At 45.0% G+C, this 23,465-nt stretch overlaps 1 protein-coding gene across 1 annotated transcript in view; it reads right to left on the bottom strand.

Moving 5' to 3' along the window:
* Positions 1 to 23,465, bottom strand: part of TMEM94 (transmembrane protein 94) — a 107,142-nt gene that overhangs the window by 35,243 nt on the left and 48,434 nt on the right. The window contains exons 3-12 of the mRNA XM_015410736.1: positions 22,361 to 22,480; positions 20,623 to 20,750; positions 16,800 to 16,936; positions 15,835 to 16,037; positions 13,576 to 13,727; positions 12,457 to 12,559; positions 11,413 to 11,499; positions 9,983 to 10,099; positions 8,200 to 8,256; positions 1,264 to 1,368 (exon numbers count right to left, since the gene is read on the bottom strand). Of these exons, the coding sequence (XP_015266222.1) occupies positions 1,264 to 1,368; positions 8,200 to 8,256; positions 9,983 to 10,099; positions 11,413 to 11,499; positions 12,457 to 12,559; positions 13,576 to 13,727; positions 15,835 to 16,037; positions 16,800 to 16,936; positions 20,623 to 20,750; positions 22,361 to 22,480 (1,209 nt within the window). The remainder of the gene's footprint in view (positions 1 to 1,263; positions 1,369 to 8,199; positions 8,257 to 9,982; positions 10,100 to 11,412; positions 11,500 to 12,456; positions 12,560 to 13,575; positions 13,728 to 15,834; positions 16,038 to 16,799; positions 16,937 to 20,622; positions 20,751 to 22,360; positions 22,481 to 23,465) is intronic.

Below are 23,465 nucleotides of genomic sequence, written 5' to 3' on the forward strand. Positions count from 1 at the left end.
AAAGAAAGTGTATGCCCTGCACACACACACACCCCAAATTACTTATTATTATTAGTTATATTTATGAATTGCACCACCACTGCTACTGCAGGGCTCTGGGCGATGTAAAACCAGAGATAAAACAAGATAACATTAATTAAAAACATTAGTACAACATTAAAGACAATCAGATGGTGAATAACCAATCCTCATTCCAACTCCCACTGCCGACTACTTCATGGACAGGGGGGAGGAAGGCAAATAGATGTAAACAACAGGGAACGGGAATGGTGCCAGCCAAGATGGAACCGTTGCTGTCCTCAACCAAAATTCAATGCCCAGGCCAAACCCCAGCACCAAGAAACTTAAAATAAGGGGAGTGCATTCCTACCATGATGTCAAACCCCACTACGAAGAGATTTCTGAGAAACACAACCCCTAAGGGGGTAAAAAGGGGGCAAAATGTGTTCCCCAACTGTTTGCCCTTCCCCTTTAATTGGTCAACTGTGTAGCTCAGAGTTCTGAGGTAAAACCTGCCTGCTTGCACCCACCTCCCTCTGATTGCTCAGCTGTGGCTCTCAATGCTCTGAGGTAAAAACACAGTTAAAAGAGACTGCAGACAGTTGAGGACAGTTACAGAAATCAGAAGTTCAAGACTCCTGAATAGACATTTCTCATAACAGTCAGCATGGCAATCGAGTTTATGAACGTTCATGGGGAGATAGTAAAGGACCTTTCTAGGAGCCCTTTTGATGTGTATCTCCTTCATGAACCTGAAGAAATGTCCACTGCATTACCACTCCCTCAGACCAACTCCCCCTCACACTCACTTCTTACTGCCCCCCAAAAAGCTCCTGGCAAACATTGAGCCAGATATACAACAACACTACAAGGAGGAGCTAACTTAGGAACGCGGCAAAGACATTTGCACATAGTGCTCCTGAGGTGCACTGAGCTGCGTTGGTCAAGTGCCAGCAAGATCACCCTGAGGTGCTCAGAACAACTTCTCACTTTTACATTACAATCTTCTCCATTAGAATTCCTACAATAAATGTTACATTTCAAACTTCACATCATCAGTATTAAAACTGGATTTACGGAACTTAAATACCGTAGCGAAGCACGGGTATCAGGCTAGTATTACGCAAGAGATGCACTCATGGAACTTACAAGAATCTCTTTATAACAAAGCAAACAAGAACACTGAATTAATGGACCTGCAAAGGCAGTCTGATCAAGGAAATTAGGGTACCAGTTATTAGATCTCTTTGCAATCATACTTACTGTGACAGATCCCAAGCTGTGAAGCAAGCTCGAGGTGAAGGTGAGCGTTGGAGACCTGCCCTTCAGAACATGCACAAAGTGGCTCCAGATACATCGTATCATTTCCTGCCAGGAAGAATAGAAATCCACAAGAATGTGGTAACTGCTCATGAGGAGGAAGAGTCCTAGATGACTTCAGGTAGATTTAATTGTGAACCATGATCCTTTTCCAGAAAGCTAGGACCATATACACAGGTGTGGCCAGGAGTCTGAAAAGACAAAGCCAGCCTGCTAGATGCAAAGAACCATCTGGAAGCCTGCTTGGTCACTGCTACCTTGGGGGGGGGGGGGGAGTTCACATGGGATGAGATTTGGTTTATAAGATTTTATGGATTTTATTGTGGGTTTGTTAAATATTTGTATTGCAGCCCACTCAGGGAGCATTGCTATGAGACAGGATAAAAGTGTAATAAATAAATAACATTCTTAAGGAACCTTATTGTCAGGTCCAACAACTATTATGTAGTTTGTTACCTTGTTATCTAATCCTCTTTAGCCAATGGGCGTGAACTAAGAGCAGAACTCCAACCCACAGGGGCTATTTATTCATTTTATTTATTATTTGTATTTATACCCCGCCCATCCCGCAAACGGGCTCAGAGCAGGTAACATCATATTATAGTGAATACAATTAAAATGTTAAAAACACTGTATAAACATTAAAATCGATGGTACAGCTTAAAAACAAAAAACAAGCTGGCTATAAAAGATTCTGGCCCATTGGTATAGTTAGATTAAATAATGCCCAGTTATGGTGGGTGATAGAAACCTCAGGGAGGCCACGTGTGGACATCCACTGCCTCAGCCAAAGGCCTGGCGGATGGACGTCCCTCGGGCCAGGAACCCCCAGGAGGTGTTGATCTTTAGAGCGTAACAAGAAGGGGAACCCGCGATAGTCGCAGGGGGGAAGCTCCATGTGGAGGAGAAGGAAGCAGCCGCAAGTGAGCCTTCTCCCCTTCTCCCCTGCACCAACGGCGAGGCCCATGTGGTTCCCAGCCGCCAAGCCCACCAAGCCTTCTCCCTCCTCCTCCCTCCCCCCGGCACCAAGACCTGAGCTCGGCCCGCCAAGCCTTCTCTTTCCCCCTCCCGCCGGCGGCGGCAAGGCCTGAGTGGTTCACAGCTGCCGGCCTGCCAAGCCTTCTCCCCCCCCCCCTCCTGCCCCACCAGCAGCGGTGGGGCAGTTGCCGGGACAGTTGCCGGGGTGTTCTCTGCTCTTGTACTTTGGGGGGGGGGATTTAAATATCCCCCATATATTTTTTTAAACTTTTTAGATTTTTCTGCACACCTGGGGACTGCTCCAAGTGTGCAGGAAAATCTCTCTGCCCCCCAAGTGCCCCCAATGTGCGGATTTAGATATCCACATGGAGGGGGTAACTTGGCTATTAGATATATAGATGCTCTTCAAGGAGTATATGGGAAGAGGCGGTCCCTTAGATACGCTGGTCCCAGACTGTATAAGGCTTTAAAGGTCATTACCCACACACTGAAGCGAATCCAGTACTCAACTGGCAACCAATGCAATTAGTGGAGCACATGCCAAACGTGAGCCTGCACAGGCGTCAACGTCAGCTGGCGCACCACCACATTTTGCACCATTTGCAATTTCCAGGTCAGCCTGAAGGGTAAGCCTGCATAAAGGGAGTTGCAGTAATCAAGCCTGGAAGTGCTTGTAGCTAAGTCTTGGAGGAAGAGATAGGGCTTCAGTAAACTAATCTGCCTAAGATGGAAAAATGCAAATCTGGCGACTGCAGCAACCTGTCCCTCCATCGAGAGAGAGAGGCATCTAATGTTACTCCCAGGCTCCTCACTGTCTGGGCCAGCATCAAAGGGGCCCCTTCCAGTGTGGGGAACCTGGTGCCCACATCCCCCCCCCGACCCAGGTACAGGACCTCCATCTTCAGTGGATTTAAATTCAACCAACTCTGCTGCAACCATCCAGCCACAGCATCCAAAGCCTCAGCCAGGCTTTCAGGAACGGAAGACAGATGGCCGTCCGCTAACAGACAGAGCTGGGTATTGATGACAACCCAGCCCATAGCTCCAGACTAACGGGCAAGGGGATGCGTGTAGATGTTAAATAACATCGGCAAGAGAATTGCCCCCTGCGGCACTCCACATTCCAGTGGGTATCGTGGGGAGACCCTCCCGCCAAGCACCACCCTCTGTCCCCGACCATGGAGAAAGGAGGAAAACCATTTCAAGGCAGTCCCCTGAACTCCTACGTCGGTGAGGCGGTGGGTCAACAGATCATAGTCGACTGTATCGAAAGCTGCTGCTAGCAGTTGCCTGTCTCACATAGAAGGTCTGAGACACACTTGCTAGGAAAGAAAATTGCAACCATTTCAGATGGGCACCTGCATTTCAACTCCCAAGAAAATGAAAAATTATAGCTGGCCAAACAACCTCCAACATTCTCCAACTGAAGATATATTCTTTAAAATACATGTGCATGCACAGACTATAACTACTGCAGGGCTCTTTTTGTAGAAAAAGCCCAGCAGGAACTCATTAGCATATTAGGCCACAACCCTGACAGGGCAGCTTATTGACATATTAGGCCACCACCACCACCCATGTTACCAGAAGTGTGGTCATCCAGCCACACCCACCTTTTGCTTCTTATTATGCTTACCTTGTTTGTTGTCAAAACAGTTTTGACAAAACCAATAAAAACATTATTTTTTAAAAAAGTTTCTAATTCCATACTTTTAATAATTAATATTATATTTATTTTAAAAGTAACAGTAACATAACCAAACATTTCAATAAACACTCTGGAACTTGGAAACCTATACTGAAATTGTGAGATAAGTCTTAAAAACTAAGTTGAATTCATCCCTCCAAAAGTTTCCAAAATGGTGACAGGTCACCAGTTGCCTCTGCTCTCTCTCGATAAGGCAGAACAATGACCTTGAAGCAACCACTTTCTAACATAATATGTTGGGTTGAAGGCTGTTAATGAAGGCCCAACAATTTTTATAAATAATAGATTCTGCAGTGTTTTGAACGACAAGGAGGACCTTTCTGGGGTGGAATGACAGTCCTTGGGGGTAGCAGATGTGTTCTGAGGGTGGAATGACAGGCCTCAGAGTGGAATGACAGCCCCTGGGGGTAGCAGGAGTGTTCTGGGACTGGAATGACAGCCTCCACAGTGGAATGACACCCCCTGGGGGTAGCAGATGTGTTCTCAGGATGGAATGACAGGCCCCACAATGGAATGACAGCCCCCACAATGGAATGACAGCCCCTGGGGGTAGCAGGAGTGTTCTGGGACTGGAATGACAGGCCCCACAGTGAAATGGCAGCCCCTGGGGGTATTCCACTCCGGACCCTGTCATTCCAGTCCCAGAACTGTATTCTTGGTGCTTTGGGGGGGGGCAACAGTGGGAGGGCTGCTAGTGTCCTGGTTCCACTGCTGGACCTCCTGACGGCACCTGGTCTTTTTGGCCAATGTGTGACAGAGTGTTGGACTTGATGGGCCATTGGCCTGATCCAACATTGGCTTCTCTTATGTTCTTATGTTCTTAACTCTCCTTCTACCCCCAGGAACTGTCATTCCACTCCGTGGTCTCTCATTCCAGTCCCAGAACACATCTGCTACCCCCATGCCCTATCTGTCATTCCACTCTGTGGTCTCTCATTCTAGTCATAGAACCCTCTTGCTACCCCCAGATGCTTTCATTCCACTCCGTGGTTGTCAGTAGGAGGATAAGCCCCTCCCTGCCCGGATCAAAGCCTGAAGCCGACCCTGAAGGAAAGGGAGGAGCTTATCCCAGAAGTACAGAATGTACCACGACACAACCAGTGGAGAACAGATATGTTACCCCCAGGCCCTGTCATTCGACTCCATGGTCTCTCATTCTAGTCACAGAACTCTCCTGCTACCCCCAGGGGCTGTCATTCCACTCTGGGGCTTGTCATTCCATTCCCAGAATACTGCTGCTACCCCCAGGGGCTGTCATTCCACTCTGGGGCTTGTCATTCCATTCCCAGAATACTGCTGCTACCCCCAGGGGCTGTCATTCCACTCTGGGGCTTGTCATTCCATTCCCAGAATACTGCTGCTACCCCCAGGGGCTGTCATTCCACTCTGGGGCTTGTCATTCCATTCCCAGAATACTGCTGCTACCCCCAGGGGCTGTCATTCCACTCTGGGGCTTGTCATTCCATTCCCAGAATACTGCTGCTACCCCCAGGGGCTGTCATTCCACTCTGGGGCTTGTCATTCCATTCCCAGAATACTGCTGCTACCCCCAGGGGTTGTCATTCCACTCTGTGGGCTCTCATTCCAGTCCCAGAACACTCCTACTACATCCAGGGGCTATCATTCCATTCTGCGGCCTGTCACTCAAGTCACAAAACACTGCTGCTACCCCCAGGGGTTGTCATTCCACTCTGTGGGCTCTCATTCCAGTCCCAGACCACTCCTGCTATTTCCAGGGGCTGTCATTCCACTCCATGGTCTCTCATTCTAGTCACAAAACATTCTTGCTACCCCCAGGGGCTGTCATTCCACTCCATGGTCTCTCATTCTAGTCACAAAACATTCTTGCTACCCCCAGGGGCTGTCATTCCACTCCATGGTCTCTCATTCTAGTCACAAAACATTCTTGCTACCCCCAGGGGCTGTCATTCCACTCCATGGTCTCTCATTCCAGACCCTGAACACATCTGCTACCCTCTGGGGCTTTCATTCCACTCTGAGGCCTGTCATTCTAGTCCCAGACGACTCCAACTACATCCAGGGGCTATCATTCCATTTCCATTCTGTGGCCTGTCATTCTAGTCACAAAACACTCCTACTACCCCCAGGGGCTGTCATTCCACTCTGGGGGCTGTCATTCCACTCTGGGGCCTGTTATTCCAGTCCCAGACCACTCCTGCTATTTCCAGGGGCTGTCATTCCACTCCGTGGTTTCTCATTCTAGGCCCAGAAGACTCCTGCTACCCCCTGGATCTGTCATTCTACTGTGGGGGCTGTCATTCCAGTCCCAGAATGCTTCTGCCACCCCCTCGGGCTGTCATTCCACTCTGGGGCCTCTCATCCCGGTCCCAGAAGACTTCTATTACTCATAGGGGCTGTCACTCCAAGCTGGAGCCTGTCATTGCAGTCCCAGAATAGTCTATTTGGGCCCAGGGAATCTAATGGAAAATCCATTCTGCATTTTTATTGCAACTCTACTTGTACTGTAATGTATTTCAATGGAGCCCATGCAAGTCAATTGGCATTCCTGACTCCCATTATTTTCAATGGGCCTTCAAGTGTTTCCCATTGTTTCCAATGGGCAATCCTGTCCTTCCTTTTAGTATATCCCTTTTAGTATATCCCAGAAGCCTAATTAGAAGATATATATTGTTTTTAATTCACAGTTTTTTCTACTCCTCTCTCTTTCTCTCTCTGCTCTCACACACATACATTCCACCTTTCTTTCTGCTTTGGTGTTCAAAATAAAAGGGAAGGGGGGACGCCCGCAGGAGAAGGAAACTCACCCTGTTCCCCAAGGATTTCCACATTTACAACACAAAAGCTCACCAGAAGAAGCAGAAGTTGTGCAGCCTGGAGGAGCAAAACTTTAGAGCTGGCAAATAGCATCCTCTGCCAACTGCCATTAAGTGCACAAGAGCAGACTACAAAGCTAAAAAAAAAAAAAAAGCTCCCAGATCAAGCAGCTTTTGGGTAGAGGACTCTGAAACACCACCACCACCACCACACACACACACACACACACACTGTAGGGAAGCTACGGCTTGACTCCTGATAAGAGATAAAAGAGGGATTTCTCACCACCAAGAGCAGGAAATAGGAGAGGCTGGAGAAGGAAAGAGCTGCGACACCAGAGGCAAGAAGGAGGAAAATTTCAACACACGTGCTCACTCCCAGTGCTCTGCCGATTCTTCTGGGTGAGCGGATCAGGGCTTTTGGTGAGGGAGGGGAGGGCTCAGAAGTCAGGGGGAACGCCGTTCCCCTGCGTTCCGCCCCAAAAATAGCCCTGAAAACTAGCAATTTTTTTTTAATGGCTGGGATTGGCAACACCAGGTCTCTCAATCAACTCAGCTCTTTCGGCAAAAGTAATGAGGACCTTCTCACTGTCATCATAATATCCCACCAAATTACAGCAGAATAAAAGGATTATATTGTATAGTCATTACTGAATGAAAAAATGATATAGTTTTTTAATCCTGCCTTTTTAAAAACAGCCAGTGCTGCTAGACTAATTATACTTATTTAGTGTACCTAAATCATGCTTTGAGTGGGTAAGGGGAATTTTAAAAATTATCTTCTCGATGAGGCCTCAGCACCTAAGAAGAGAGGCAAATGCGGGAGGAGAAATGGTCATTATGGTCCCCCCCCCCCCCGGCCATGGACAGACTTTCACAAATGGACTCCTGGAAATACTCTGAAATCCACTTCCCCAGCTGGGTTCCATGAAACACACAAATATGGATGTTGTGCTTTTCTTCACCTAAGTTATTGAGTTCTATAATTAGATCCTGGTGATTTTTTTAAAAAGAAAAATATGGCATTCTGATTCAGACCCCTAGATACTTACCAGTATCTCTTAGCCAGCAATTTTCACCTCAAAAGATAATCAGTAAATATAGCCTGGATAAGCTTTAAAAAATATAAGCAATCACAGGGTTAAATCACACGACCCTTTTGTTCTCAGTTCAAACAACCAAAGGAAACCAGATCTCTGTGAACATCAAGGAAGAGCACGTGGGAAAGATGTGCAACCACATACAGTGCAGAACAGAATAGCAAAATGAAAGCACCACCCACAGGAAATAAGCATGATGGGAGCAAGTAGGTTACAAAAAGAGAGGAAGGGAAGACTTTACAACGTTGTGCAACACCACAAGAACAGGAGATGGCAAGACTGGTTAATAAAATAGTACCTGGGTAGATACCATCTCTGTGTAGCTGCTCAGCGTATCCTCTGAGAACTTAGCCAGCTGCAGCAAGAGAACAGATTGGTTATTCTCAAGATGCTTAGAAACTATGCACAAGGAACATCCCTCTGAAAATACAGCTCACTAGTGGGAGACAGAGAAGAAAGGACCTAAGCAAACTCCAGAATGCCGCTTTGGCTAAGTTTTCGCAAGTTGAGCATTAAAAAAACAGCCCAACCTCATTCCTAATATCGTACAGAGATGGAGTCAGTGAGGGAAACTGTAGGTTTAACTTGGGACTGTTTTTAGAGGCAGAAGACAACAGTGACTAGGCCAAATATTTTACCTCAACAGCACTGGATATTTAAAAATGGCCAACAAGGATGGGGAGGGGGGAGGTGGCAGCACCGAAAACAAAAGTGGCTCAGAGGAAACCAGGGAAGGAAGATGAGGGCCAAATGAAAAGAGAGGTGAGATCATGCAGAATGGGACACAGATCACTCAAATCTGGTCTAACGGTAAAGGGAAGGCTTGGAAAGGACCAGAGGATACAAAGCATCGCATTTCAAGAAGGTGGAGGAGGCAATGATCATACCTGCTACATTCCAAATGAATCTGGAGAAAAGGGAACAAGAGAGAATGCTACTCTAGCTCAAGACAGAACTCAGCCAAGACACAAATAAGCATTTTTGACACCAAGGGCAAAGATGCAGAACCACACCAAAGATGCAATCACAGAGAAAGAACCACCACTATTTTGTTGGCTGCAGGGCAGAAAAGTCTAAATGAAAAACCAATTGGGAATATGAGCTTGGGTGACAGGGGGGTGCTGGCAACAAATGAAGAGGGAAGATGAAGATAAGGAAATCAAGCTTCACATGCCCACAGCAAGCAAGCAGAGTGGGGGAGAGAGAGAGACTGAAGGAGCAACTAGAGAGGGTAAGAGTCAATTCACGCAAAGATAACACATGCCCCTATTATTCCTGGGCTCCACAGCATCTGACAGTGCAAATGGTGGCATGTTTACAGATTTCAGACCATTGATCAAAATAGGGCTGCCAAGTCCCCCCGGGGGGCGGGGAAACCCCCGCCCCAGAGGCCCGTTCCCTGCCACCAGCGGATCAGGCCCCGGGGGGAACCCCACCCTGGTGTGCGCGTCACCAGGAAGTGATGTTATGACGCCGGGTACGCTGGGGGCGGGGCCACGACCATCCAAGGGGGAAACTCTATGTTTCCCCCATTCGATGGTCGTGGCCTCGCCCCCAGCATGCCCGCGTCATAACGTCACTTCCTGGTGACGTGCGCGCGCGCATAGGACACCGGACAGGAGTCCCCAGGTCCCGACGATTTTCGACTTGGCATCCCTAGTTCAAAATCTTTGCAGAACAGCCAGATTTAGAGCCCAAGTACCCACTTTACCTGCGACATTAAGGCATTTGGGGTTTCCAGACTGCCGCTACTTGAGCCTTCGGAAGAAATCCTGAGGCTGCAACCAGCAGCTTGTCAATCAGGACCTTCTATCACCCCCTATTTTGCCCATTCGCACAACAGCTTGTTGACCCCATTTCAGATCTGCTTCCTTACTCCTCCCTCCCTTGCGCTGCACTAGTATTTCCATTTGTATGCACTGATAATTCACAGGAGAAACCATTGAAAACATTTGCACACAGTAACATTTGCATACTGCGACTCCCGAAGCTACTTGTCGATTCCACTCTAGAGTCACTAGTCTTACGCTGTCCATCCTCTTCCCTTCCTTTCCAACTGTACCCTATTCCTAAGTACTTACCAGGGAGGTAGGGGAGGTCTTGCTCATCTGGGCCAAGACTCTGGCTTCTCCAAAGGCAGTGGCAAGAACCCACAGGACTGGGAAAAGTAGTGGTAGGATGGGCAATACACCATTGACCTGTAAAAAGCATTCCAGTTGTCTAGTAAGTACAATGAGTCTGCATAGCTGGAGATGTTGCATTCGCTCTGGGTAGACTGAAACAGCAATAGAAATTTCATGCTCGCAAAAGGCTATTTTGCTTTTCTGGGATGAGACCAGCACTCAGAGTAATTGAGCATACATACCTAGTAAAAACAAGAATAAAGCATAAAGAATATAGTTAAAAAAACAGATAAGGGCACAGAAGCCCAACCCTTCCCCACACATTGATATACATGTATACATAAACAGGTAATCCTTGCCATATTTTCTGAAAGTCAGCAAACTGGAACCAAAGGCAGGCAAGGGGGACTTCCATGGACAAAGTGCTACCATGCTTCCACAAAAGGAAAATATCTGGACCATCAGCCACAGTATTCTGGCTGCTCTTGATTCCCATGAATGCACATAAAACAAATGGCACTGAACTATGCAATATTTATGGGATAAACTAATCAACTTGAACGGTACACAAACAACGAAGTTTGGCCCTAAACACAGCTGGGAGCTGCTTCCATTTCAGTCCCATCAAGAGGTCAAGCACCTGCCTTCCGTGCCAGCTCAAACATCCAAATCATGAAGTACCTCTCAAACTAGAATGCCTTTTGGCACCCCTGCCTCTGAAACCTTGCTGCTACAAAGGCAAGAGTATCAACATATTGCTCTGACTAGACGACAGCACACAAACAGAAGACATCTCATTGAAAGATTACTGGCCATTGCTGGGCTGTACAGCTATTTGTGTATACCAAAAGCTTTTCATCCTGGCTCCAAATGGCAAGTTTACTCAATTTAAAACTGACAAAAATGGCAGGTTCTCTTCCCACCCCCCACCCTTACCCCCAAAATTACAGATTTCAGATTATCAGTGCTCCAATTCAGATTTGAATTGCTGATCGCCTGCAAACCCCAATTGAGTGCTCTTATACAGAGAGGAAAATCTGCAAATTCTGTATAAGATGGAAAACAGACACTCCTTGCCCTAGCCAGTGCCAGGAAGTCTAAGGGCAGCAAGCAAGACTGAACATCTCAGTAGCAATGGACAAAGAATGATCCTACCACAAAAAAGGATCTACTCATGTTCCTTGGTGAGCTAGCATCAAGTCAGTACATTTCACACCCATATTGCAAAACATTTTGAGGCTGGTTTTCAACACAAAGCACATCAAGCGTATCTCAATATATAAATACTGTTTCAACAGGAACTGATAGAAGGGACATAATTCCTCTTTATAGAAAAAATTAACTTCAGTTGTGGCAAAATAGAGGAAGGGGGGAAAAGTTTCTCTTACCTGCAGCTGAAGAAGCATGTACTGCCAAGAGACTACTCCAGGAGCCTTGAAAACAGTGCGCATGGCATTGGTGGCCAAGAAGCTGATCTGCCATTGAAACAGAGGAGAGGGTATTAAAAAAAAACCAACAAAAAGCCAGCAATCTCAACCCCATGAATACCCCTTGAAAGATTCAACTGGGGTCCCCAGTGTGGGGTCCGTAAGTGCTGTGGGCAGGGCCAGGTGGGGCTTTTGCCCAGCAGGGCTTCTGATTAGCCATTGGGGAATCTGATCTGCTGTGCAGGTTATTTTTTTTAATGCTGCTTTGGAAGCAGCTGCTACCACAGCACAAGAGTCTTCACTGTGTCACTGAAGGTGAGCTGGGTGTTCATTGATCAAGGCGTACTGCCAAGCAGAGCTTCTGCATGGCCTCATTCCCTGACGTTTTGTGGTTGGCTCTGCCTCCTGCAGCAGCCATTCTGGGACTGCACCCACCACCCTATGTCAGAATTCCAAAAATGCCCACAGACTCAAAAAGGGTGGAGACCCTTGGATTAAAGATACGCCATCAGGTTATTACTACATTACAGCCTCACTAACTAAAACCAACATATGGTTCACTGCCCAACATTTAACAGGGTTGAACAGGTTCCCAAGTCTTCAGAAATGGAGCAAATTAAAAATCTAAACCACGTCTCCTGTAATGATGCAAGCTGAGAATGGACAGGAATGCATGACACTAGTGGATTCTATTCTACTTCAGTTTACAGCAGTTATATAAAGAGACAATCCTAAACCTGAAGATGCAGTCCTTACCTTGACCACCTTGGCTAGTGGCAGTGGATGTTCCCTCTCCTCTGTAAATGTGCTCCAGTTCGCTCCTGCACACACAAACTTTTCCCCATATTGTACAACTAAATGAGCAAGCACTAAAGATCTTCACTCTTCTATTCCAAAATGATCAATAGTTAACATTTTTAAGAATCCGTAAATCAATTTGGGTGTCCCTGGCACCTGACTAGGGGCAAGACTGATCACAGTTCATCCACAGAACTTAGAACTTACCAGCACAACAGGAACAGCATACTTGAGCATCACTGACTGTACCGTGAACCTCTCATTATCCAGAGCAGTCACAGGACGGGACAAAGCCATGTCCAAACACAACCTGAAATAGGCAACGACTGTATAGGTCTCCAGAGTAATCAATACAACAGTAAAGGAACCCCCACACTTAGGGGCTCTTCCTTAGTCCAAACAGTCCCCTTTCATTCCTTAAAAAGATGTGTTCTATTCTGATTTGTTTTGTATCTGATGGTATGGAGTTTAAGCATTACAAAATAGGTTTTGTTTCACTCCTGAGAAAATTAACAGTTACTCAAGACGCAAAACACATCTTGCAGACTTTGGAGGTCTAAAAGCTCTCTTACTCACATATGCCAACTTAACCAAATGGTCTTATATATTAGTAACCCAATTAAAATGGGAAGATGGAAGAAATCATTTTAAAACAGGATTTACCAAGCTCTGACGCTGTTTCAGATACTTTCTACTCTTGCATTGCATTTCTCAATTTTATACACACAAGATGTATGGCGGAGGCAAATCACTACCTCATTACACTCTGCAACAGGAACGGCCCATTCCATTCCAATAGTCTGCAAGCAGCGGACAGCAAAGAGCATGTGGCAGACATTTTATGGCTATAAGGCCTTCCTTAGCGTCAAGTGGTGGCTCAAGTGGTTAAGACGCTGAACTGCAGGCTGTGGAAGGTCAGTAGTTCAGCAGTTCGAGACCCAGGTTGCCGTATGACGGAGTGAGCTCCCGTCTCTAGTTCCAGCTCCTGCCAACCTAGCCGTTCGAAACCAAGAAATTGCAAGTAGATATAAATAGGTACCACTTCGGTGGGAAGGTAACAGAGTTCCGTGCACCTTGGTGTTTAGTCATGCTGGCCACATGACCACGGAAATGTCTTCGGACAGCGCTGGCTCTTCGGCTTTGAAACGGAGATGAGCACCACAACCCTAGAGTCGGACTCGACTGGCTTTCGAGCAAGGGGACCTTTACCTTTACTTAGCGTCAAGTAGACTGCGGAATCATCAGTTCCCTTATACAGTCTTCTACAAATCTTTCACAAATCCTGGTAAAATGATGGCCTGGAGCAGGGGGCGACAGGGAGCTTACCTGACATTATCAATGACAGGAGTCTTTGTGACACGAAACAGTCGATACGTCTGGGGATTATGAGGGCCCTTCTTCACCTCTCCACTTGGTGACGGTGGAGGAGAAAAGGGGGGGAACAGATCCCCCGACTCCAGAACTATGTGCTCATCATCCTGTTAGAAAAATAGAAATACTTCCCATTATTCAAACTTCCTTTAGTTCATTCATTATCGATCCTATTGTATTCACCTGCAGGAAACAGTTACTACTGTCCCTTGACTGGGCTGACCTTTAATTTAGTATAAATGGAATAGAAACAGAAGAATGTCATTATGTCGAGGAGTTTTGGAAATTTCCACCAGGGCGTTAATTGCATTGTAGTCCATGGTCATGTCTGCGTTGCAAGCTTAAAACCAGCTTAGTGGTCAGAATTCCCTCTCCGAAAGAACCCAGGGAAAATCTTCGCGGTTCTTGCATGTCTGTATCAGTTTTATTCAGCTGAATTATTAGCACCTCAAAGTTAACCAGTGTGTTGTGAGACAAACTCTAGTAAGCCAGAGCCTTCTCAGTTGGCCCTTGATTGGTATATACACAGAGGCACAAACAGAAGGAGTGGGTAGTATTAATTTGTAAGGAGAGTGGAAGACCCAGAATTCCATCACAGGTGTGTTAGATGAGATTAAAGAGCATGGATGACTCTTAACCAGATCTTGTGTTCAACAGTCCAGAGTGTGGGTAGACTACTCCCACATGCAGATGAATGGGCAAACCAAAATGAATAGAGGCACAATTCTTTTCTGTATTGTGTTGGCTTCTCCAAGGGCCTAACTACATTGGGTCCAGCCAACAAACAAGGCCTGGAAGTTCTGCTCTAGGAACTCAGTTCCCAAATGCATGGGGGTCCAATGTGGATCAGGATGACACTGCCTGTGGACAGCCTTTCCCCCTTCTGTGCTGGACAAATGGAAGGAGGGCAGAGGAGTTATTACAACAGGTGGACAGAAGACTTAGCATTTCAAGACACAGATGTGTTACATTACACTGCAGACGAAAACAAGATCAAAAGAGTGAACTACAGCTGTCCTCCCCCCACCAGAAGCAAATACTTACTAGGAACAACCCAGAGACAAAAACCCAGAGTCTAGCCACTGCAACAAACCTTGATACCAGCTTCGTTCCCATATCTGTTCAAGTGATACTATCAGAGGACCAGTCATACTATTAGGAGCTCATTCAACTGTACATGTTCTAATGAAATGTACCTTTCTGTACATACCAACTGAGAGCCAACTGACTAGGCTCTGGCTCACTAGAGTTTGTCCCACAACACACTGGTTAACTTTAAGGTGCTAATCATTCAGCTGAATATGACTGATACAGATAAGCTAGATCCTCAAAAAATTACAAGGAACCCTGGATTCTTTGGGAAAGGGAAACCATTAAGCTGGTTTTAAGCCTGCCATGCCATTAACCCCCTGGTACAAATTTCCAAAATTTCCTAATGCACTAAAAGTCTTCTTTTTCAGATCCTTTTACACTAAATTAAAGGTCATCTTAGTCAAGGGACAGTAGAAACTATTTCCTCCAAGTGAATACAATATGGCCTCCAATATACTCAGGAGACTAGAAGAAGTCTAAAAAAATGGAAGAATTACAATGATCAATACTACCTAAAGAGCACCATTTCAGGTAACAAGAATTTTTTGGTAACCCTAGTCGGAACTATCTTCAGGACTGAATTTGGTATGTGGAATCCTCAGCAGAATTATTCTTTTCTACATCTATGTACTTCAAATGGATGCAGGAGGGCTTGTTTCGGATTGCAGTGTAAACCACCCCTTGGAATTTCACTCCATGGCACACATTGAGGCTATTCAAATACTGTGCATTTCCTGCAGTTGTACATATCGCATTCCTCTCATGTGGCCTTGATCTGTATCAGATGAGACACTGTAGTTTTGAAAAATCTGTTTTCATGTTGAATAGAAATTTCTCCCTGGGATCCAGTGCTCCAGGAATACCCTGTGCTACATCATTTACAAAGCTAAGAAGGTGCAGACCTAGATTTTCATGTAACGGCAGAATACAGGTGTAATAAATAAACTCAACCCACCCCCCAGGTGCTTCTAGTTCCCGAGTTTTGCAAAAGGGACAGGTTTTTTCTGTACTCTGTACTTCCTCTTTTCTCTGGGAAGCACCCAGAGCCCCAAGCCCTCATACTTCATAACCCTTCCATCCACCCTACATTACCAAGTAGCCTCACACAGAAAGATGAGTTACCTTTATCCCTCTGAGAGAAGTGAAAGACTCTTGCCCTGGCCTCAGGGCAACAACATCGCCCTCTACCAACAAGCTGACAGGAAGATTGACAAGATGGCCATCCCTGTAGGCCCAATGGAGTGACCATGATGGGGCAAAGGGCATGTGCAGGTCAGGGTACATGGAGTTTGCCCACTTCAGCTCTTTGCCATCATTCAAAGCATCTGAAAAGCAGATTTAACAAGAATGTGAATGACAACTGCAGAGACAGGGTTCTAATGAGAAACAACATTCCACTGTGGCAGAAATCTATCCTTATCTCACCACTAGGGAGGGGCATGAACCATATTTTTGCAGTTGCGTTGGGCTTGTGGCTCGGGGCTGAACCACGAACCCATACAAACTGGGAGACTGGTTCGTGAACTGAACTGGTTCATATAGGTTTGTGAGCCATTTAAAGTTTAGACCCCTGCTTTCTGCTCTCCACGGCTTTTCGCAGAGAGCAGAAAGCAAGAGTATAAGTTGCTCCGCACCATTTAAACCAAACAGCTGAACAGCGAGGAGCAATTTAAACCCCTGCTTTCTGTTCCTCGCAAAAAACTGTGGAGAACAGAAAGCAGGGGACCTTTTAAACCAAACAGCTGAGCAGCAGGGAGCTCCCAACCACTCAGCTGTTTGGTTTATACGTCTGGGAGCCAAATCCACTGCTTTCTGCTTGCCGCTGCAATTGTTCTTCATGAAGAGCAAAAAGCATCTGCTCTTCACAAACCACCACAAATTGCATCAAAATTCATGAAAGTTCAGTGCAGTTCTTCAGTTTGCAAACATTGTTTTGTGAACCCAAACCAGCCAAAATCCATGACAATCTTCAGTTCATTAGTCAGTTTGTGCCCATCCCTACTCACCACCCCCAGTCCTTGTAGACAAGGCAGATGCACACAGGTGTGCAGGATCATAAAAGCGGCCTGAGGAGGCAGCAGCCTCACCAGTTATTCTGTTGATTATGTTCCGGAGTCTCCTTTCAACTTCCCGGCACTTCAGTCTTTCTTGCCGTACAATGAGGAAGAGATCGAGCAGCAGGAGGAGGAAGAGTGCCAAGGCATTAACGATTTCAGAACCTTCACTGTTCAAAAGCAAACCATACAAAATAATGGAATTAAATACACACTCGCTGAGATCTGTGGCTGCCTTGACTGCCTCCATGGATTAATGCTCAGACAGAGGTCAGCAGAAAGGCAGCCTCTGCCTTTAGAGCAGAAACAAAAAACCACCTAGGCTGGTCTGCATAATTATATTAATTTAAATCATCCATTTATAGTGGCAAGAGGAGTGTGACTACCCTGGAAACAGGCCTGAATCCAGCTCTCTTGGGTCCCCGGAAGTTTGGAATGCCTGAAGGGAAGGTTTAGTAAAAGATACAACAGACAAAAAGAGAATAAGCATTGAAGAGGAATACAAAATGCCAGGGAAACACCACAATTATGAAAATACAAATTATTATTATACCATCAAAGACAATTGTTTATCACTATTATGGAAGAAACATCAATCTCAATACAATCCAATAATGTTGGGTATTACAAGTTGAAAACACTCAGTATATCTGGGGTTAAATGTTTGTTTATGTTACAAACCAATGTTCTTTAGCTGTAGAATACCCGGAAATTTTCTCCCTGATCTAGGAATTTGATTGGGACTAAAGTGTCAAGGTGTATTAGCATTTTATGGCTCTCTTCCCGTCTTTGTTTGGTGTTCTGAAGAAGAAGAAGAGTAGCCATAATCTCTCTCTTCTAGTTTTGTCTTTGTAGATTAAGGATGTAGCAGATTTTGCTCTGTTGTTATTTTCATCCCAGTTACCCTTCCCATGCTAGAATTTAGTAAAAACTTTATATTTTAATCACACATGGACTCTGAGTCTGAATTATTTTACTCCGGCACTGGTGGACCATCTTATCTCTGCTAAATACCATTTTTTCAATATCTTACTATCACCCAACAAATAATCAAGGTGCACTATATAAAGTAAGGTAACGAAGATTCTGGATTTTCCTTCATTTCGTGGGTAGACTTCCTCAGAAGTACATTTTCTTAACTAAAAATAATAAATATTTCATTTTATATAATTTTTAAAAGATGTATCATAGGCCAAACCCAATATTGTAATTAATTATACAATAATAAAATTGTACCGTTGCACAAATGTGTTATCCTATTCTTCCATTAACAGGTATAACAATCCTACATATCTGAAATAACAATAAATACCAATAAATACAATACATTCATAAATTGTACTTTTTAATAATTTTTCTACATATTATACACACTAAACTTACAATCTGCAACTCACCATGACATTTTATAATACAGAAATCATTTCTTCAATGCATTAACAATGAGCACTAGTCATCATTGTGAACGCTTTCCAATGCTAGAATGCCTCAAAGATACAATAGTAACATGTTCATTATACAGGACACAGAGCTTTCCCCGTTAAAGTACTTAAAGATAAAGTCACATATTACAGAAAACAAGAACAATCTATTATTCAAACCATGAGGATAAATAGTTTTCAGTCGATGTATCCCGAAAGCCTCTCGTCTAAGAAGCATTTTTTAATGTTTAATTATATAAAATGAAATATTTATTATTTTTTAGTTAAGAACATTTACTTCTGAGGAAGTCTACCCATGAAACGAAGGAAAATCCAGAATCTTCATTACCTTATTGCACCTTGATTATTGGATTGTATTGACATTCATAAATTGTACTTTTTAATAATTTTTCTACATATTATACACACTAAACTTACAATCTGCAACTCACCATGACATTTTATAATACAGAAATCATTTCTTCAATGCATTAACAATGAGCACTAGTCATCATTGTGAACGCTTTCCAATGCTAGAATGCCTCAAAGATACAATAGTAACATGTTCATTATACAGGACACAGAGCTTTCCCCGTTAAAGTACTTAAAGATAAAGTCACATATTACAGAAAACAAGAACAATCTATTATTCAAACCATGAGGATAAATAGTTTTCAGTCGATGTATCCCGAAAGCCTCTCGTCTAAGAAGCATTTTTTAATGTTTAATTATATAAAATGAAATATTTATTATTTTTTAGTTAAGAACATTTACTTCTGAGGAAGTCTACCCATGAAACGAAGGAAAATCCAGAATCTTCATTACCTTATTGCACCTTGATTATTGGATTGTATTGAGATTGATGTTTCTTCCATAATAGAGATAAACAATTGTCTTTGATGGTATAATAATAATTTGTATTTTCATAATTGTGGCGTTTCCCTGACGTTTTGTATTTCTCTTCAATGGGAAGGTTTAGTAAGCCATAACAGATAAAACAGATTAGAACAGATAAAAGGAAGTACTTCTTCACCCAAAGAGTGATTAACACATGGAATTCACTGCCACGGGAGGTGGTGGCGGCTACAAGCATGGACAGCTTCAAGTGGTTATTAGCCACAAGATATAGATAGGAACTCTCAGGCCGGGGCAAGTGATGCTCTGTCTTCTTGGTGCTTGGGAGGGGCAACAGTGGGAGGGCTTCTAGTGTCCTGGCCCCACTGCTGGACCTCCTAATGGTACCTGGTATTTTTGGTCACTGTGTGACAGAGTGTTGGACTAGATGGGCCACTGGCCTGATCCAACATTGGCTTCTCTTATGTTATGCCATTTCAATGGTAATCATAACGGCAGCTTCACAACTTGGGTGCAAAAGGTCCATGATCTCAAACAGCCCACAGATATGTGAGTATGTTTAACTCTCCTTGTTTGTTTCACTGAAAAAAAACATCCCCCAGAATATGCATCTTGCTCATGAAAGGAGCTTTGCCACCTTCTACAGAATTCTGACCCCTTCACCACCACGACTAATTTTTTTCCAGTGGGGGATTATGTTATAAGAGCAATGGAACAGGATGGTATATGGTAGACTCATTCTCATTAGCACATCTTCCTTTAGGGGAGCACTCAGCACAGCAAAAATAACACAATCCTCTCAAAGGACTCTGGTACAGCCTATCGCTTCTTGTAAAAACTGACAACCATGGGATTATTATTTTTTTCAAATACAGACAACACAACACTATGGATATGGGTTTTTAAAAAGAACCCAAACTTTTAAGAAGCTTCAAACTTCAAATCTCTGACTTCCCAAACTGGTGAAATTTCATCCATTTCCTAAATAAATATACCTGTTTCAGTTGTTTGAGGGTGCTATTTTTGGAGTTCATTGGACCTAAGCTTATGCAATGTGGTCATCAATTGTTGTTCAACTTCCAGTACAATCCTACTGACAGTATGTAAAACACATACTCAGCTGTGTCTAAATATGCAGACCCCCTCCATCCCTTGGTTTATGATGACATAATCCCAGTGGCATCATTCCTTACAGCAGGGTTAGTGTTGCTAGACAGGGCACTATGCCTTCACTACTTGTGTCATGGTATGGAATTCCTCGGACAAAACTTCCCATCTTATTTGCTGCACCAATGAGAGAAACCAGGACTGCCAAATCTCTTACTAAGTCACTATTTGAAGGCACATGAACACATTACTAGGACAGACACTGGCAGCCCTTCCCATGTGTGTTTGACTCTGATATTTGATCCTGATATGGAAGGCAAATTAACACATTTTCCATGGGAGTCCTTCCCCCAAAAACTTGAGATTGGAAGACAAGGCCCAGACATGAAGGCTAGCAAACAGGAACTGAATGCAAGATCACAATGAGACCTGGTAGCCACACACTCCTCTGACCCTGCCAATGGGCAGCTTACCTTCCCTCTGGCTGACTTTCATAACAGCATAAAAGCAGCAGCACTGTCAGCAGCATCAGGGATGCCCCTGGCCAATGGAAACAGGAGCAACGGTTTCCATGGTACAGAAAACTGGCCTTCCATACCACCTACAAGAGAAGCAGAAAGAAAGAGACCAGATCAACTCACCTGAACCTTGGATTTTTTGAAGTTCACTACAAAAATAGTGCTGAACACTAGAAAATTAAGTTTGGCTAAGGAACAAATCAGCTACAATTGCACCAAGGGTCTTTTGAGATGGCCTCCTCACACCATGAAGGACCATCACAGGATGGTGGCTGCTGGAATCACCACTGCTGCCTTACAGTATGGCTTCAAGCACTAACTCTAGATCCCTAGCATTGTGGTGGACTGCCAAAAGCTAGCCCATTTACACTACAGACAGGATGGGATAGGGGAAAAGGCCCAAGTTGTTACACCAAGGCATGCAGCAATCTGGCAGCACTCAGCCATCTTCCTTTCACCTGTCCAGGTACTGCTGCTAGTTGTCATGCTCAGGCCTGATTTGCTTCCCAGCCTGTTTCAGTTTGGTACACAGGGGTTAACAGCACTCTTAACATGTTTAATTGGAAGATGTGCCATCCAGGTGCTCCATGTTAAGAGAAAATCCTTAATGGTCATCTGAAGCAACTTGATTGTGTGTGTGTGTGTGTGTGTGTGTGTGTGTGTGTGTGTGTGTGTGTGAGAGAGAGAGAGAGGGGGGGGGGGAGGACGTGGGGAAAGCATTTTGCAGAGGGGAGTTAATTTGTTGAATAGCCATGTGAAGTCATTAAGTCATTCTGTGTTCCTTGCTTTGCTAAAGCATGCTTCTTTGCAGGCTGTTTGTTCCAGTTTTCTGTCAACTTTGACTAAATGGAAGAATGTAATACCTTTATAAGACTTATTTTTATTGTTATACCTGTAAGATGAGCCTCTTCCTGTAATTAGGAAGAAGTACAGTTTAGGCTGTTTAGATGTTTTTATTTTCTGTGTGCCTTGGAAACTTGAACCTGTATTGATACTTAAATTGTTTACTGTTTCATTTTTTTAAATAAATTTTCTTCTTTTAAGAAGGCAGTAGGTATTTGGTGTGTACCCTGGATCCTGAAAAAGAACTCACAGTACTGCTCTGGAGTTGCTGATGTTCTGTGAGGGATAGGGCTGCCAAGCCGCGGCGGGGGATCCGCACGTCTTCACAGGATCCCTGCCGCGGGGGACAGCGATACGCGTTGCACCACCGTCGCCAGGATGTGACGCTATGTGTCGCTCTGGCAACGGGACTCCAAACAGCCCCGTTGCCAGAGCGACGCATAGCGTCACATCCTGGCGACGGCGGTGCAACGCGTATCGCTGTCCCCCACGGCAGGGATCCTGTGAAGATGTGCGGATCCCCCGCCACGGCTTGGCACCCCTAGTGAGGGAGCAAGGTTTTACTCACAGCATATTCCTGCAAGCCTCTTGTCCCTGGTTTGGGTAGAGGGTCTTAAAGGGGTGTGCATCATACCAGTCCACCTCAACTGCAGGAATACTAGAGACACAAACACCTACACTTGTGGTAGAGAAGTATCTAAGTGCCATCTTAAAAGTTTCAGTTTCTCCAGTGGTCTACAACACTATACCTTTGTTCAAAACTTGCATCTTTTACTTCCAAAGAAATTGTATGTTCTTGAAGCAAATAACAAAAATGCACAGAATAGTACCCAGGGATGGTCACACTTACCTTCCATGAAATCACCTTCTTTCTTTCCTTCTGATGCCCCTCCAGCAGTGCAGAAAGCTGGTCTCTCAGGATAGTCAGGGCCTTTGTTGTGCTGAGACCCAGATTTACAGTTATCTCATCCTGAACAAGAAGAAACAGCAAATGCAGTCTTTCCCTGAGATCTTCCCTAACAATTTCAGAGTTAACCTCCAGTAACCTTAAACCAGTGCCCAGAACAACCCCTTGTCATTCAATAAAAACAAGATACAATACTAGCACAGGCTCAGGGCTCTCCTCTCTTTGAGGTATTCTTATTTATTTTTCAGGTGGAAGTAGGGTTCCCAAATTCCCTCGGGGGGTGGATTTCCCCCCACTTTTGAGGCCCGATTTCCGCCCCTGCGGAATCGGGCCCGGGGGAAAACCCACCCCCGCGCGCCGCCCGGATGTGACGTACAGACACCGGGCACGCTGGGGGCGGGGCCACAGCCATTTGAGAGGAAAACTCTATGTTTTCCCCTCAAATGGCTGTGGCCCTGCCCCCAGCGTGCCCGGCGTCTGTACGTCACATCCGGGCGGCGCATGCGCGGGTGTGGGGTTTCCCCCAGGCCTGATTCCGCGGGGGCGGAAATCGGGCCTCAAAAGCGGGGGGAAATCCGCCCCCCGGGGGGATTTGGGAACCCTAGTTATCCCCTTATAAAGCAATATATGCTTGTGGCCATCCCTACATCCACTCCCAGTGAGTTCCACATTTTAATTATTCGTGGAGTAAAGAAACACTTCCTTTGGCCCATTCTAAATCTGTTTCCCATCTACTTCACTGGTTGTCCCTGAGTTCTAGTATTGTGGAAGAAGGAGACAAAGTTCTCTCTATATATTCTCCAGTCCATGTGTACTTTCATGAACCTCTGCCATGTTCCCCTTAGTTGCCTTTTGTCTAAACTGAAAAGTACCCTCACAGGAAAGGTGCTCCAGCCCCTTACTCATCTTGGTTGTTCTCTTCTGCACCTTTTCCAGCTCTGCTCCTACATTTTTTCCACTTTCTTGTCCTCTAACTGGAGAGGGGCTCCTTAGACAGAAAAAAACCCTATTAAGAACAGTCTCATCTCAGGGATAGTACTTCACTCTT

The sequence above is a fragment of the Gekko japonicus genome, unplaced genomic scaffold (assembly GCF_001447785.1).
Source record: "Gekko japonicus isolate JY-2015 unplaced genomic scaffold, Gekko_japonicus_V1.1 scaffold15, whole genome shotgun sequence".
Classification (NCBI taxonomy): Eukaryota; Metazoa; Chordata; class Lepidosauria; order Squamata; family Gekkonidae; genus Gekko; species Gekko japonicus.